The 16,882-nt window shown below is 42.9% G+C and overlaps 1 protein-coding gene across 1 annotated transcript in view; it reads left to right on the top strand.

Annotated features, from left to right (window-relative positions):
- The first annotated feature begins 1,126 nt into the window (after positions 1-1,126).
- Positions 1,127-16,882, top strand: part of necab1 (N-terminal EF-hand calcium binding protein 1) — an 86,961-nt gene continuing 71,205 nt past the window's right edge. The window contains exon 1 of the mRNA XM_045709760.2: positions 1,127-1,491. Within this exon, the coding sequence (XP_045565716.2) occupies positions 1,402-1,491 (90 nt within the window). The 5' untranslated portion in view covers positions 1,127-1,401. The remainder of the gene's footprint in view (positions 1,492-16,882) is intronic.

Here is a 16,882-nt window from a genome sequence, read left to right as displayed (position 1 = left end):
ACCAAGGAAGTGGATAATAGACATTTAGCTATAAGACTCTAACATTTACGGCGTTGTTTAGTAAAGTCAGATTTTTCCTAAGAAGAAAAAAAGCATCCTATTGCATGTCTATCATTCCTGATGGTAATTTCTCTTGTCACAACTGTGTCCACTGTTATGTCATGATCAGAAGGAACTCTTTTATCCATCCACATTCAGAGCATTGCATTGTGAAAGGCAATGACTTTATATGACCATGTATTGCAATGTGAAAGATGGATTTCTAGAATAAACACTGATTCAGTTTGGTGAAAAAGTGACTGTATGATTTTGCGTGTTGTACTTAAGTCAATTGAAAATGTGCTTTAGAGTTTTGAAACAACTTGTATTTTTGAGTTTTTAATAAGAGTTCCATGTGCTTGTGAAAATTTCACCAAAGCGATAAAAAAATAATGTAAATGATGTGTTTACTGTGATATAATCTGTGGAATGTATGTTTGTGTGCATTATATTAAAACACCACTAGAGAGCGCTGTTGTACAGGCTTCTTTCACAGCGTTCTCATTTCCTCTGAGTTGTCATGTCTCACAGTCAGTCAGTCGTGTTGCTCCTGAATATCTCGTTTTAAATCACAGAGGAGGAACTATGTATATTAGTAGCATAGACTACTAATGTAAAATGTGTGTTAGAAAAAGTAGGAAGAGGTAAGACTGTTGTAAGAAAAAGTCCCGAGGCCTATATACTATGTTTATGTCATTTGTCAGATCACTAACCTGTTTCAGGCCACCTGCTCCTTATTCCTAAATCACTCACAAAATACACATTTACATTTACATTTTACACGCTTGCTAAATACACGCTTGCTAAATACATTTGATCATTTACCTAAATAGGGTAGGCTACATTTAAAAATATATATATATTTGTAAGGTATCTTGTAAGATTACATTTACTCTCATCACTATCAAATAACATTAGCATTTGCTACATTGTGAAATTAAAAAGGTATGTAATCACGCAATTCCACTAATTAGGATCTAATTAGCCTGCCTATTATGACTTGTTGAAATATATTTAATTTAAAAAAAATAGTCCAACATTTGTTTTACGTAACATCGTTATAAGAAACATGAATAATGATCTTCATTGGGATGCAAGAGACATTGTTGCAGCAGCCCGCCGCTCACCATCTTCCCTCTTTATGACAGATAAACGCGTTCCTTCCGGTCGAGACGCGCACCGCAACCGCAACCTGTTGAAACGCAACGCGGTAGCCGGTCGCATGAATTCTGTCGGATCATATCAGCTGATCTTACGGTCGTTTTATTTTGTTGTTGACTTTTAGATTAGATTCATTCAACTGCACACAACTAGTTTATTACCGATATTAAAACCAACAACAAATAAAGATCATCTGTTAAAATGGATTGTTCTTCTGAGGCGGTGCAGTTGCTCTCGGATGAAGTCACCGCTCCAATGGAATTGAAGAAAGGAATGTCCATATTTCTGGATGTGAGTACTGTGTATGACTTGAGGCATGCGGTCTTTATCCAGAAAACATGTGTATTGTTAACGGTATTCCCCTTGATGCTGTGACTGTGAGACCGTGAGTGTGAGTTACATCGACAGGGAAAAACAGAAAAACAGGATGAATGGCAGTTCTACCAAGTTTCAAATAACTTCTCCATAGGCTAATCGATAAAGAAATATATTCAGCATTTAAAAAAAAAAAAACTGATTTACATACCTCTCTTTAATTTAAGCAGGACACATGCCAATAATATTTCCATCCGTCCTTCTTGGGCTATGATGTTTCATTTATAGGCTAGCTACTTTATCTCATGTAACTCATAGATTCATTATTTGTATCGCTATATATTCCATACATGTATACGTTTATTTATGTATACTTACACTATATATATATATATATATATATATATATATATATTCAATACCATATATTATGTAACACATAGATGAATGATTTGAAATGTTTTATTACACTACTCTGTGTCTGTGTCTGTAAAATCCCCACAGGGTCTGTCTGCTGGCAGGGCTGCCTAGCACCAGACGTGTTCAGTTCACACAGTGTTATAAAGTCAATTCATGTGACAACGGTCAATTACCAAATACCACCCTATTCCCTATATAGTGCACCACATTTGACCAAAAGTAGTGCACTATGTAGGGAATAGGGTGCCATTTGGGAGTTGGACAAAAAGTTGACCTTTCCCGTTAATGCATCACCTGCTGGGTGCGTCATAGTTGTTTGACCATCATTTGGAGTGTTACCACTTCCAGACTCATTCCCACCGATACTTGCTGCACCAATTAGCTCAATTGATTTCACACAGATCCTTACAGATCTTTATAATGTATTTGTCTTGCTGTATAAATGAACATATTTTTTAGGCTATAGACAGGTTGGTTGTTTAGCAACAAAACAGAAGGTGCACAACTATGGGGCAAAACAGACGGGATTGTGGGGCAAAAACAGACGGGATTGTGGGGCAAAACAGACGGGATTGTGGGGCAAAAACAGACGGGGTTGTGGGGTAAAACAGACGGGATTGTGGGGCAAAAACAGACGGGATTGTGGGGCAAAAACAGACGGGATTGTGGGGGAAAAACAGACGGGTTGTGGGGTAAAACAGATGGGATTGTGGGGGAAAAACAGATGGGATTGTGGGGCAAAAACAGACGGGATTGTGGGGCAAAAACAGACGGGATTGTGGGGGAAAAACAGACGGGTTGTGGGGTAAAACAGATGGGGTTGTGGGGTAAAACAGACGGGATTGTGGGGGGAAAAACAGACGGGATTGTGGGGCAAAAACAGACGGGATTGGTTTCGATTGAAATCAGTCAAAACACCTCAAAACAATACATGGAATCAAGAACAACATTAAAAGAAGCTGAAACGATCAAGGATTCTCCACTTGGCGGTTTCTTGACACCGTTGCTAGCTATCTGACCACTCAGAATCATATCAAAGCACGGCATCAATGAAAGCGCATCATTTTCCTGATGTTGTCAGCCAATTCCCGTCTATTTGCATAGTCTGGATAATGTAACCAAACATCTCATATATCCATGTTGTTTTGTAGATTTTAAAATATTCTGTTTTATAATCATCTAATGATGAAAGATAGTGTTGCTTTAATCAGAAGTCTGTATAATTAAATAGTAACAACATATGCCTTATTCTTGATTGGGGTCATTAGTAATGGATAGTTGGTGAGGAGTGATATTGAATTGAAATGTCAATACTATTGACAATACATATCAGTGCCAGTGATTCATTTGAGCCGGATCCTGCCGGAACAGGATTCTGCCGGAACAGGATCCTGCCGGAACAGGATTCTGCCGGAACAGAGGATTCTGCCGGAACAGGATTCTGCCGGAACAGAGGATTCTGCCGGAACAGGATTATGCCGGAACAGGGTTCTGCTGGAACAGGGTTCTGCCGGAACAGGATTCTGCCGGAACAGGATTATGCCGGAACAGCCGGAACAGGATTCTGCCAGAACAGGATTCTGCCGGAACAGAGGATTCTGCCGGAACAGGATTATGCCGGAACAGCCGGAACAGGATTCTGCCAGAACAGAGGATTCTGCCGGAACAGGGTTCTGCCGGAACAGGATTCTGCCAGAACAGGATTCTGCCGAAACACGTTCTGCCGGAACAGGATTCTGCCGGAACAGGATTCTGCCGGAACAGAGGATTCTGCCGGAACAGGATTATGCCGGAACAGGATTATGCCGGAACAGGGTTCTGCCGGAACAGGATTATGCCGGAACAGCCGGAACAGGATTCTGCCAGAACAGGATTCTGCCGGAACAGGATTCGGCCGGAACAGGGTTCTGCTGGAACAGGATTCTGCCGGAACAGGGTTCTGCCGGAACAGGGTTCTGCCGGAACAGGATTATGCCAGAACAGGATTCTGCCGGAACAGAGGATTCTGCCGGAACAGGGTTCTGCCGGAACAGGATTCTGCCAGAACAGGATTCTGCCGGAACACAGGATTCTGCCAGAACAGGATTATGCCGGAACAGGATCCGCCGCCTCTCAGTTTCGCCGGGACGCATCTTTTTCTCAGCGCGTTTAAGCGAAAACCACGCTCCCGTTATTCAGAGAGGGTAAGCTCATTCCGGGGAAGCTCAGATGAGTTGCAGAAAAACCAAATGTGGAGACTGAGGTTGGAGTTAGCTGAGTAGAACAGGGTAAACAGGTCCTGAGGGGAATCCAAGGTAGTTAGGTGGTGAGATGTGGAGCGGGAGAGTCCGGGTGGCCATTTGATTAGTTATTCAGCAGTCTTATGTCTTGGGGGTAGAAGCTGTTAAGGAGCCTTCTGGACCTAGGCTTTGCGCTCGTGTTGAGCTGGCCTGGGGTTATGGTTTGCGTGTCATTGTAGCCGATATAGACCAACGAGTGGCCATTGCTGTGTTGACAGAGAGAAGTACGCCTGCATCTCTCACTTTCTATGATCTCTCATCTCCCTGCTCTGATAGACATGAGCATCTCTCATCTCCCTGCTCTAATAGACATGAGCATCTCTCATCTCCCTGCTCTGATAGACATGAGCATCTCTCATCTCCCTGCTCTGATAGACATGAGCATCTCTCATCTCCCTGCTCTAATAGACATGAGCATCTCTCATCTCTGCTCTGATAGACATGAGCATCTCTCATCTCCCTGCTCTAATAGACATGAGCATCTCTCATCTCCCTACTCTGGTAGACATGAGCATCTCTCATCTCCCTGCTCTGGTAGACATGAGCATCTCTCATCTCCCTGCTCTGATAGACATGAGCATCTCTCATCTCCCTGCTCTGATAGACATGAGCATCTCTCATCTCCCTGCTCTGATAGACATGAGCATCTCTCATCTCCCTGCTCTGATAGACATGAGCATCTCTCATCTCTCCAGTGTTGCACTTAATAATTAGTGTTCTTCTAGAATCATAGCCGCAGGAAAGGGTTCCGGAGGTGCAGCAGCACACCTGATTAACTGAAATACATTTGTCAAAGTTATACAATCACTGCTGTCAGACAAATCAAGATCCTGTTGAAAAGAGAAGACTAATCTGTCTGTAGGCTACCACGTTATCAACTTCCAAATAGACCTATTGAGCAAAGTTATACAGGAGTAGTATAAGATTTTGGCACGAGGACATTGGCCGTCGCTGGCGAGTGAAGCTGAGCATCATCTGGTGACTGGAACGCTGTTTTAGGACTAGAATTTCCTCCTCATATTGTTACAATATGTGTGTCTCCACAGACCTAGGCTTATGTTATTGATTGATGCAAGACATGTTCGTTTTCATTGATCTCAGATTCTCAGTTTTGTCAGTGTCATTGTATATATATATAGCCTGTAAGTTCCATAATTTACGAGGTATTCATAAAACTCTGCGGAAATCTCCAGGCATCTAAAAATCATGTAGAATTGTATGAAAATGCGTTTATAAACGGCAATTTCTTTCCCCCCCCCCACAAAAAAATGTTCCCCATGTGTTCAATTTCTGCAAGCGCCTCTCTCTACTCTACCTCTCTATGCCACATTGTAAAAACAATAATAATGATTTTAATGCTTTATTATAAAAGTGATTTTTCTTTCATGCGTTCCAGTATTTCAGAGCTCCCCAGGTCATCTCCCATTGACAAATGAATCACTGGTCAGTTTATAAAAGGCATAGTACTCACTGTCCCTCTGAATACCCAGGAGGTTGTCTTTGGCAGTCTGTCTTTTATACACTGAACTAAAATGTAATTACAAAATGCAACAATTTCAAAGATTTTACTGAGTTTTACAGTTCACATAATGAAATCAGTCAATTGAAATAAAAATTAATTAGGCCCTAATCTATGGATTTCACATGACTGGGAATACAGATATACATCTGTTGGTCACAGATACTGTAACTTTAAAAAAATTAATAAACGGTAGGGGTTTTGATCAGAAAACCAGTCAGTATCTGGTGTTGTAACGGCTGTCGGGAGAGAGAGTAGACCAAGGCGCAGCGGAGTTAGTGTTCATCATGATTTTAATTGACGTAAGAACACTATACAAAACTGAACAAAAACACCACAGCAAAACAGTCCTGTTAGGAAATAATCTAACAGAAACAATTACCCACAAAACCCCAACGGAAAAACAGGCTCCTTATGTGTGACTCCCAATCAGCAACAACCAACTACAGCTGTGCCTGATTGGAAGCCACACACGGCCAAAATCAATGAAACAGACAACATAGAAAATGAGCATAGAACGCCCACCCAATGTAACACCCTGGCCTAACCAAAATAAAGAACAAAAAACCCCTCTCTATGGCCAGGGCGTTACAGGTGTGTCCACCATCAGCCACATGCGACTCTTCTTCTTTCGTATATAGTTGATCAGGCTGTTGATTGTGGCCCTGTGGAATGTTGTCCGACTCCTCTTCAATGGCTGAGCGAAGTTGCTGGATATTTTTTATTTACATTTTTTATTAAGCCATTATTTATCTAGGCAAGTCAGTTAAGATCAAATCAATCAAATGTATTTATAAAACCCTTTTTACATCAGCTGATGTCACAAAGTGCTGTACAGAAACCCAGCCTTAAACCCCAAACAGCAAGCAATGCAGGTGTAGAAGCACGGTGGCTAGGAAAAACTCCCTAGAAAGGCCAGAACCTAGGAAGAAACCTAGAGAGGAACCAGGCTATGAGGGGTGGCCAGTCCTCTACTGGCTGTGCCGGGTAGAGATTATAACAGAACTGTGGCTCAGTTGGTAGAGCATGGTGTTTGCAACGCCAGCATGGTGTGTGCAACGCCAGGGTTGTGGGTTCGATTCCCATGGGGGGCCAGTACAAAAAAAATAAAAAATAAAATAAAATGTATGCGCTCACTACTGTAAGTCACTCTGGATAAGAGCGTCTGCTAAATGACTAAAATGTAAATGTGACATGAGTCTTCAGTAAAGACTAAAAGGTCGAGACCAAGTCTGCGTCTCTCACATGGATAGGCAGACCATTCCATAAAAATGGAGTTCTATAGGAGAAAGCCCTGCCTCCAGCTGTTTGCTTAGAAATTCTAGGGACAGTAAGGAGGCCTGCGTCTTGTGACCGTAGCGTACGTGTAGGTATGTACGGCAGGACTAAATCGGAGAGATTGGTCAGGAGCAAGCCCATGTAATGCTTTGTAGTTTAGCAGTAAAGTCTTGAAATCAGCCATAGCCTTAACAGGAAGCCAGTGTAGAGCGGCTAGCACTGGAGTAATATGATCAAATATGTTGGTTCTAGTGAAGATTCTAGCAGCCGTGTTTAGCACAAACTGAAGTTTATTTAGTGCTTTATCCGGGTATCTGGAAAGTATAGCATTGCAGTAGTCTAACCTAGAAGTGACAAAAGCATGGATACATTTTTCTGCATAATTTCTGGACAGAAAGTTTCTGATTTTTGCAATGTTACATAGATGGAAAAAAGCTGTCCTTGAAAAAGTCTTGATATGTTCGTCAAAAGAGAGATCAGGGTCCAGAGTAACGCCGAGGTCCTTCACAGTTTTATTTGACATGACTGTACAACCATTAAGATGAATTGTCAGATTCAACAGAAGATCTCTTTGTTTCTTGGGACCTAGAACTAGGACCTCTGTTTTGTCCGAGTTTAAAAGTAAAACATTTGCCTCCATCCACTTCCTTATGTCTGAAACACAGGCTTCCAGGGAGGGCAATTTTGGGGCTTCACCATGTTTCATTGAAATGTACAGCTGTGTGTCGTCCGCATAGCAGTGAAAGTTAACATTATGATTCCGAATGACATCACCAAGAGGTAAAATATATAGTGAAAACAATAGTGGTCCTAAAACGGAACCTTGAGGAACACTGAAATTTACAGTTGATTTGTCAGAGGACAAACCATTCACAGAGACAAACTGATATTTTTCCGACAGATAAGATCTAAACCAGGCCAGAACTTGTCCGTGTAGACCAATTTGGGTTTCCAATCTCTCCAAAAGAATGTGGTGATCGATGGTATCAAAAGCAGCACTAAGGTCTAGGAGCACGAGGACAGATGCAGAGCCTCGGTCTGACGCCATTAAAAGGTAATTTACCACCTTCACAAGTGCAGTCTCAGTGCTATGATGGGGTCTAAAACCAGACTGAAGCATTTTGTATACATTGTTTGTCTTCGGGAAGGCAGTGAGTTGCTGCACAACAGTTTTTTCAAAAAATGTTGAGAGGAATGGGAGATTCGATATAGGCTGATAGTTTTTTATATTTTGTGGGTCAAGGTTTGGCTTTTTTCAAGAGAGGTTTTGTTACTGCCACTTTTAGTGAGTTTGGTACACATCCGGTGGATAGAGAGCCGTTTATTATGTTCAACACAGGAGTACCAGAGGAAGTGTTTGTTAGAATGGATCTTTCAGTGAGGGGCTCTTTGATACTTTACGGTACTGTCTTTCCAAGCTAGTCGGAAGACTTCCAGTTTGGTGGAGCGCCATTTCCGTTCCAATTTTCTGTAAGCTTGGTTGCTTGCTTCAGGGCTCGGGTATTTTCTGTATACCAGGGAGCTAGTTTCTTATGACAAATGTTTTCTTTTGCTTTTAGGGGTGTGACTACGTCTAGGGTATTACGCAAAGTTAAATTAAGGTCCTCAGTCAGGTGATTAACTGATTTTTGTACTCTGACATCCTTGGGTAGGTGGAGGGAGTCTGGAAGGGCATCTAGAAATCTTTGGGTTGTCTGAGAATTTATAGCACGGCTTTTGATGATCCTTGGTTGGGGTCTGAGCAGATTATTTGTTGCGATTGTATACGTAATAAAATGGTGGTCCAGGATCATGAGGAAAAACAGTAAGATCCACATTATTTATTCTAAGGGACAAAACTATATCCAGAGTATGACTGTGGCAGTGAGCAGGTCCGGAGACATGTTGGAGAAAACCCACTCAGTCGATGATGGCGCCGAAAGCCTTTTGGAGTGGGTCTGTGGACTTTTCCATGTGAATATTAAAGTCACCAAAAATGTGAATATTATCTGCCATGACTACAAGGTCCGATAGGAATTCAGGGAACTCAGTGAGGAACGCTGCATATGGCCCAGGAGGCCTGTAAACAGTAGCTATAAAAAGTGATTGAGTAGCTGCATAGATTTCATGACTAGAAGTTCAAAAGATGAAAACGCAGTCATTTTTTTTGTTTGTTGGTAAATTCAAATTTGCTGTCGTAAATGTTAGCAGCACCTCCGTCTTTGCGGGATGCGCGGGGGATATGGTCACTAGTGTAACCAGGAGGAGAGGATTCATTTAACACAGTAAATTCATCAGGCTTAAGCCACGTTTCAGTCAGGCCAATCACATCAAGATTATGATCAGTGATTAGTTCATTGACTATAACTGCCTTGGAAGTGAGGGATCTAACATTAAGTAGCCCTATTTTGAGATGTGAGATAACACAATCTCTTTCAATAATGACAGGAATGGAGGAGGTCTTTATTCCAGTGAGATTGCTAAGGCGAACACCGCCATGTTTAGTTTTGCTCATCCTAGATCGAGGCACAGACACGGTCTTAATGGGGATAGCTGAGCTGACTACACTGACTGTGCTAGTGGCAGACTCCACTAAGCTGGCAGGCTGGCTAACAGCCTGCTGCCTGGCCTGCACCCTATCTCATTGTGGAGTTAGAGCCCTGTCTATGTTCATAGATAAGATGAGAGCACCCCTCCAGCTAGGATGGAGTCCATCACTCGTCAGCAGGCCAGGCTTGGTCCTGTTTGTGGGTGAGTCCCAGAAAGAGGGACGATTATCTACAAATTCTATCTTTTGGGAGTGGCAGAACACAGTTTTCAACCAGCGATTGAGTTGTGAGACTCTGCTGTAGAGCTCATCACTCCCCCTAACTGGGAGGGGGCCAGAGACAATTACTCGATGCCGACACATCTTTCTAGCTGATTTACACGCTGAAGCTATGTTGCGCTTGGTGACCTCTGACTGTTTTACATCGTTGGTGCCGACGTGGATAACGAAACAAATCGCACAGCAGCACGTAAACAGAACATATTCTTATTTACAATGACGGCCTCCTGCATGGACGGGGGCTGTTGTTGTGACATCCCAAACATGCTCAATGGGTGACATGTCTGGTGAGTATGCAAGCCATGGAAGAACTGGGACATTTTTAGCTTCTAGGAATTGTGTACAGATCCTTGCAACATGGGGCTGTGCATTATCATGCTGAAACATGAGGTGATGGCGGCAGATGAATGGAACAACAATGGGCCTCAGGATTTTCGTCACGGTATCTTTGTGTATTCAAATTGCCATCGATAAAATGCAATTGTGTTTGTTGTCCGTAGTTTATTCCTGCCCCATACCATAACCCCACCGCCACCCATGGGGCACTCTGTTCACAACGTTGACATTAGCAAACAGCTCGCCCACACGACGCCATACACGCTGTCTGCCATCTGCCTGGTACAGTTGAAACTGGGATTCATCCATGAAGTTCTCACTTCTCCAGCGTGGTGATCATTTGCCCACGGAAGTCGGTTACAACGACAAACTGCAGGACGACGAGCACGCAGATGAGCTTCCTTGAGACGGTTTCTGACTGTTTGTGCAGAAATTCTTTGATTGTGCAAAACCCACAGTTTCATCAGCTGGGTGGTTGATCTCAGATGAACCGCAGGTGAAGAAGCCAGAAGTTGAGGTCCTGGGCTGGTGTGGTTACACTTGGTCTGTGGTTGTGAGGCTGGTTGGAATTATGGTAGAGAAATTAACATTACATTTTCTGGCAACAGCTCTGGTGGACATTCCTGCAATCAGCATGCCAATTGCACGCTCCCTCAAAACTTGAGACATCTGTGGCATTTTGTTGTGTGACAAAACATTTTAGAGTGGCGTTTTATTGTCCCCAGAACAAGGTGCACCTGTGTAATGATCATGCTGTTTAATCAGCTTCTTCATATGCCACACCTGTTAGTTGGATGGATTATTTTGGCAAAGGAGAAATGCTCACTAACAGGGATGTAAACAAATTTGTGCACAAAATTTGAGAGATATAAGAATTTTGTACATATGGAAAATTTCTGTGATCTTTTATTTCATGAAACATGGAACCAACACTTTATGTTGTGTTTATATTTTTTGCATTTATAACGCTATTCCTCATGACATGCAGATCGCTGAAATGACAACTTTAGAAAGAGGAGACACCACAGACAGGAAACAGAACACTCAACCAGCAGAGAAAATCAACCCCTGCTTGTCACAGAGACAGAAAACACAGAACGCAGAAACTAAAAATAAAAAATTGCTAACACATCAAAAAACACCTTCTCATTCATAGCTATAAATCAAATCAAATCTAATTTTATTGGTCACATACACATGGTTAGCAGATGTTAATGCGAGTGTAGCAAAATGCTTGTGCTTCTAGTTCCAACTAGGCAGTAATATCTAACATGTAATCTAACAAATTCACAATAACTACCTTATACACACAAGTGTAAAGGGATGAATAGAATATGTACATATAAATATACGGATGAGCGATGGCCGTGCGGCATAGGCAAGATGCAGTAGATGGTATAGAATACAGTATATACATATGAGATGAGTAATGTAGGATATGTAAACATTATATAAAGTGGCGTTATTTAAAGTGACTAGTGATATCTTTATTAAGTCCATTTATTTAACTTCTCTGGGATATGTGGGACGCTAGCGATCAACAACTCAAGGCTTTCAGCCAGACCACTGGTTCCAACAGCTCTTATTCGCTCCCCTTTTACAATAGAAGCCTGAAACAACGTTCTAAAGACTGTTGACATCTAGTGGAAGCCTTGGGAAGTGCAACCTGACCCCATTTACACTGTATATTGGATAGGCAATCACTTGAAAAACTACAAACCTCAGATTTCCCACTTCCTGGTTTGATTTTTCTCAGGTTTTTGCCTGCCATATGAGTTCTGTTATACTCATAGACATTATTGTAACAGTTTTGGAAACTTTAGAGTGTTTTCTATCCAAATCTACTAATTATATGCATATTCTAGCTTCTGGGCCTGAGTAGCAGGCAGTTTACCCTGGGCACCTTATTCATCCAAGCTACTCAATACTGCCCCCCGTTCCCAAAGAAGTTTTAAGTGGCCAGAGATTTGAGTCTGTATGTTGGCATCAGCCTCTCTGAGTAATGTAAGGTATGAAAACATTAAATAAAGTGGCATTGTTTAAAGTGGGTAGTGATACATTTATTACATCCAATGTTTAATTATTAAAGTGGCTAGAGATGAGTCAGTATGTTGGCAGCAGCCACTCAATGTTAGTGATGGCTGTTTAACAGTCTGATGGCCTTGAGATAGAAGCTGTTTTTCAGTCTCTCGGTCCCAGCTTTGATACACTGACCTCGCCTTCTGGATGATAGCGGGGTGAACAGGCAGTGACTCGGGTGGTTGTTGTCCTTGATGATCTTTTTGGCCTTCCTGTGACATCGGCTACTGTAGGTGTCCTGGAGGGCGGGTAGTTTGCCTTCGGTGATGCGTTGTGCAGACCTCACTACCCTCTGGAGAGCCTTGCGGAGCCCTGCGGTTGAGGGCAGTGAAATTGACGTACCAGGCGGTGATACAGCCCGACAGGATGCTCTCGATTGTGCACCCATAAAAGTTAGTGAGGGTTTTAGGTGACAAGCCACATTTTTCAGCCTCCTGAGGTTGAAGAGGCGCTGTTGCGCCTTCTTCACCACACTGTCTGTGTGAGTGGACCATTTCAGTTTGTCTGAGATGTGTACACAGAGGAACTTAAAACTTTCCACCTTCTCCACTGCTGTCCCTTCGATGTGGATAGGGGGGTGCTCCCTCTGCCGTTTCCTGAAGTCCACGATCATCTCTTTTGTTTTGTTAACATTGAGTGAGAGGTTGTTTTCCTGACACCACACTCCGAGGGCCCTCACCTCCTCCCTGTAGGCCGTCTCGTCATTGTTTGTAATCAAGCCTACCACTGTAGTGTCGTCTGCAAACTTGATGATTGAGTTGGAAGTGTGCATGGCCACGCAGTCATGGGTGAACAGGGAGTACAGGAGAGGGCTGAGAACGCACCCTTGTGGGGACCCAGTGTTGAGGATCAGCGAAGTGGAGATGTTGTTCCCTACCCTCACCACCTGGGGGCGGCCCGTCAGAAAGTCCAGGACCCAGTTACACTGGGCGGGGTCGAGTCCCAGGGTCTCGAGCTTAATGACGAGTTTGGAGGGCACTATGGTGTTAAATACTGAGCTGTAGTCAATGAACAGCATTCTTACATAGGTATTCCTCTTGTCCAGATGGGTTAGGGCAGTGTGCAGTGTGATGGCGATTGCGTCGTCTGTGGACCTATTGCGTCAGTAAGCAAATTGGACTGGGTCTAGGGTGTCAGGTAGGGTGGAGGTGATATGATCCTTAACTAGCCTCTCAAAGCACTTCATGATGACAGAAGTGAGTGCTACGGGGAGATAGTTATTAAGTTCAGTTACCTTTGCCTTCTTGAGTACAGGAACAATGGTGGCCCTCTTGAAGCATGTGGGGACAACAGACTGGGATAGGGATTTGTTGAATATGTCCGTAAACACACCAGCCAGCTGGTCTGCACATGCTCTGAGGACGCGGCTAGGGATGCAGTCTGGGCCATCAGTCTTGCGAGGGTTAACACATTTAAAGGTTTTACTCACTTTGGCTGCAGTGAAGGAGAGCCCACAGGTTTTGGTAGCGGGTCGTGTCAGTGGCACTGTATTGTCCTCAAAATGAGCAAAGAAGTAGAATTTGTCTGGGAGAAAGAAGTCGATGTCCGCGACGGGGCTGGTTTTCTTTTTGTAATCCGTGACTGTAGACCCTGCCACATACGTCTCGTGTTTGAGCCAATGAACTGCAACTCTATTTCGTCTCTATACTGACGCTTTGCATGTTTGATTGCCTTGTGGAGGGAATAGCTGCACTGTTTGTATTCGGTCATGTTTCCAGTCGCTTTGCCATGATTAAAAGCGGTGGTTCACGCTTTCAGTTTTGCGCGAATGCTGCCATTAATCCACGGTTTCTAATTAGGGAAGGTTTTAATAGTCACAGTGGGTACGACATCTCCGAAGCACTTGTTAATAAACTCGCTCATCGAGTCAGCGTATACATAAATGTTGTTGTCTGAGACTTTCCAGAACGTATCCCAGTCCATGTGATCGAAGCAATCTTGAAGCGTGGACTCAGATTGGTCAGACCAGCGTTGTATTGACCTGAGCATGGGCGTTTCCTGTTTTAGTGTCTGTCTATAGGCTGGGGGCAACAAAATGGAGTCACGGTTAGATTTTCGCATGAGGGCTTTGTATGCATTGCGGAAGTTCGAGTAGCAATGATCCAGAATTTTGCTCTATAACATCAAAAACCTCCTTCTCTGCTACATCACTGTGTTTACCTCGAAGCGGGCGAACAAGGTGTTTAGCTTCTCCAGGAGCAAGGCATCGGTGTACGCAACATGGCCGGTTTTCCCTTCATAATCCATGCTCGCCATTAAGCTCGGGGCCCTGGGTCTGAAGCTCGCCCTGCAACTGGGTCCTGGACTTCATGGCAGGCTGCCCCCAGGTGATGAAGGTAGACATCACTGCTCCTCAACACAGGGGCCCCCAGAAGCTTGCATGCTCAGCCCCCTCTTGTACTCCCTGTTCACTGCGTGGCCACGCACGCCTCCAACTCAATCATCAAGTTTGCAGACAACACAACAGTGGTAGTCCTGATGACCAACAACGTCGAGACAGGAAGCCTCTAAGACCTCCACAGGGTGGTGCGGTCAGCCCAACGCTTCACCGGTGGTCACCCGAACCACAGCCTGTTCACCCCGCTACCATCTAAAAGGCGGAGACAGTACAAGTGCATCCAAGCTGGGACCAAGTGACTGAAAAACAGCTTCTATCTCAAGGCCACCAGACTGTCATCACTAGCTGGTCTCTGCCCAGTACCTTGTCCTGAACTTTAGTCAGTGTTACTAGCTGGTTACCACCCGGTACTCTAGCCTGCAGTTTAGAGACTGTTGCCCTGGCTACCACCCAGTACTCTAGCCCGCAGCTTAGAGCCTGCTGCCCTATGTACAGTACATAGTCTTTGTCACGCCCTGACCATAGAGAGCCTTTTTATTCTCTATTTTGGTTTGGTCGGGGTGTGACTGGGGGGGGGGGGGGGGGGGGGTGTTCTAGTCTAGGTTATTTATTTCTATGTTGGCCTGGTATGGTTCCTAATCAGAGGCAGCCATTTATCGTTGTCTCTGATTGGGGATCATATTTAGGCAACCATTTCCCCACTGTGTTTTGTGGGATCTTGTTTATGTGTAGTTGCCTGTGAGCACTGCAGTAGCTTCACGTGTCGTGTATGCTTTATTGGTTTTTTTTGTGGTTGACTTATAATAAAAATATGTCGAACCGATATCACGTGGCGCTTTGGTCTGAATGTTCCTACGACGATCGCGACAGAAGATCCCACCACAACAGGACCAAGCAGCGTATCCGGGAGGAGAAGATATCCTGGGCTTGGGAGGAAATCATTTCAGGACACGAAAGCCTTCCTTGGAAGCAGATGCAAGGAGAGAAGGGAGGACAGCGACAACGCCGGGGTTCGCGACCACATAGAAAGCCCAAAAGACAGCCAGAATGTTTTTTTTTTGGGGGGGGGGGGCACACGGGGTTCACCTTCCAACAGGACAATGACCCTAAGCATACAGCCAAGACAACGCAGGAGTGGCTTCGGGACAAGTCTCTGAATGTCCTTGAGTGGCCCAGCCAGAGCCCGGACTTGAACCTGATTGAACATCTCTTGAGAGACCTGAAAATAGCTGTGCAGAGACGCTCCCCATCCAACTTGACAGAGCTTGAGAGTTTCTGCTGAGAAGATTGGAAGAAACTCCCCAAATACATGTGTGCTAAGCTTGTAGCGTCATACCCAAGAAGACTCAAGGCTGTAATCACTGCCAAAGGTGCTTCAACAAAGTACTGAGTAAAGGGTTTGAATACTTATGTAAATGTGATATTTCAGTCTATAAATTTGCAAAAATGATTAAAAACCTGTTTTTGCTTGGTCATTATAGGCTATTGTGTGTAGATTGATGAGGGAAAACATTTTTTTGTTATCAATTTTGTAACGTAACAAAATGTGGAAAAAGTCAAGGGGTCTGAATACTTTCCGAATGCAGTGTATATTCCAGACTGACATGGCTCGTTCTAATATTTATATATTTCATAATTCCTTTCTTTAGATTTTTGAGATTTGTGTGTTTTGTATTGTTATGTATTGTTATGTATTGTTATGTATTGTTATGTATTGTATTGTTTTGTTATGTATTGTTATGTATTGTTTTGTTTTGTATTGTTATGTATTGTATTGTTTTGTTATGTATTGTTATGTATTGTTATGTATTGTTATGTATTGTATTGTTTTGTTATGTATTGTTATGTATTGTTTTGTTTTGTATTGTTATGTATTGTATTGTTTTGTTATGTATTGTTATGTATTGTATTGTTTTGTTATGTATTGTTATGTATTGTTATGTATTGTTATGTATTGTTATGTATTGTTATGTATTGTTATGTATTGTTATGTATTGTTATGTATTGTTATGTATTGTTATGTATTGTTATGTATTGTTATGTATTGTTATGTATTGTTATGTATTGTTTTGTTTTGTATTGTTATGTATTGTTATGTATTGTTATGTATTGTTATGTATTGTTATGTATTGTTATGTATTGTTATGTATTGTTATGTATTGTTATGTATTGTTATGTATTGTTTTGTTTTGTATTGTTATGTATTGTTATGTATTACTGCACTGTAGGAGCTAGGAACATAAGTTTTTCTCTACACCCGCGATAACATCTGCTAAATACTGTATGTGTATGGACCAATAACATCTGCTAAA

The sequence above is a fragment of the Salmo salar genome, chromosome 27 (assembly GCF_965601325.2).
Source record: "Salmo salar chromosome 27, fSalSal1, whole genome shotgun sequence".
NCBI classification, from domain to species: domain Eukaryota; kingdom Metazoa; phylum Chordata; class Actinopteri; order Salmoniformes; family Salmonidae; genus Salmo; species Salmo salar.
Note: the sequence above shows the minus strand (reverse complement) of the source record. Positions and strands in the feature narration are given on the sequence as shown.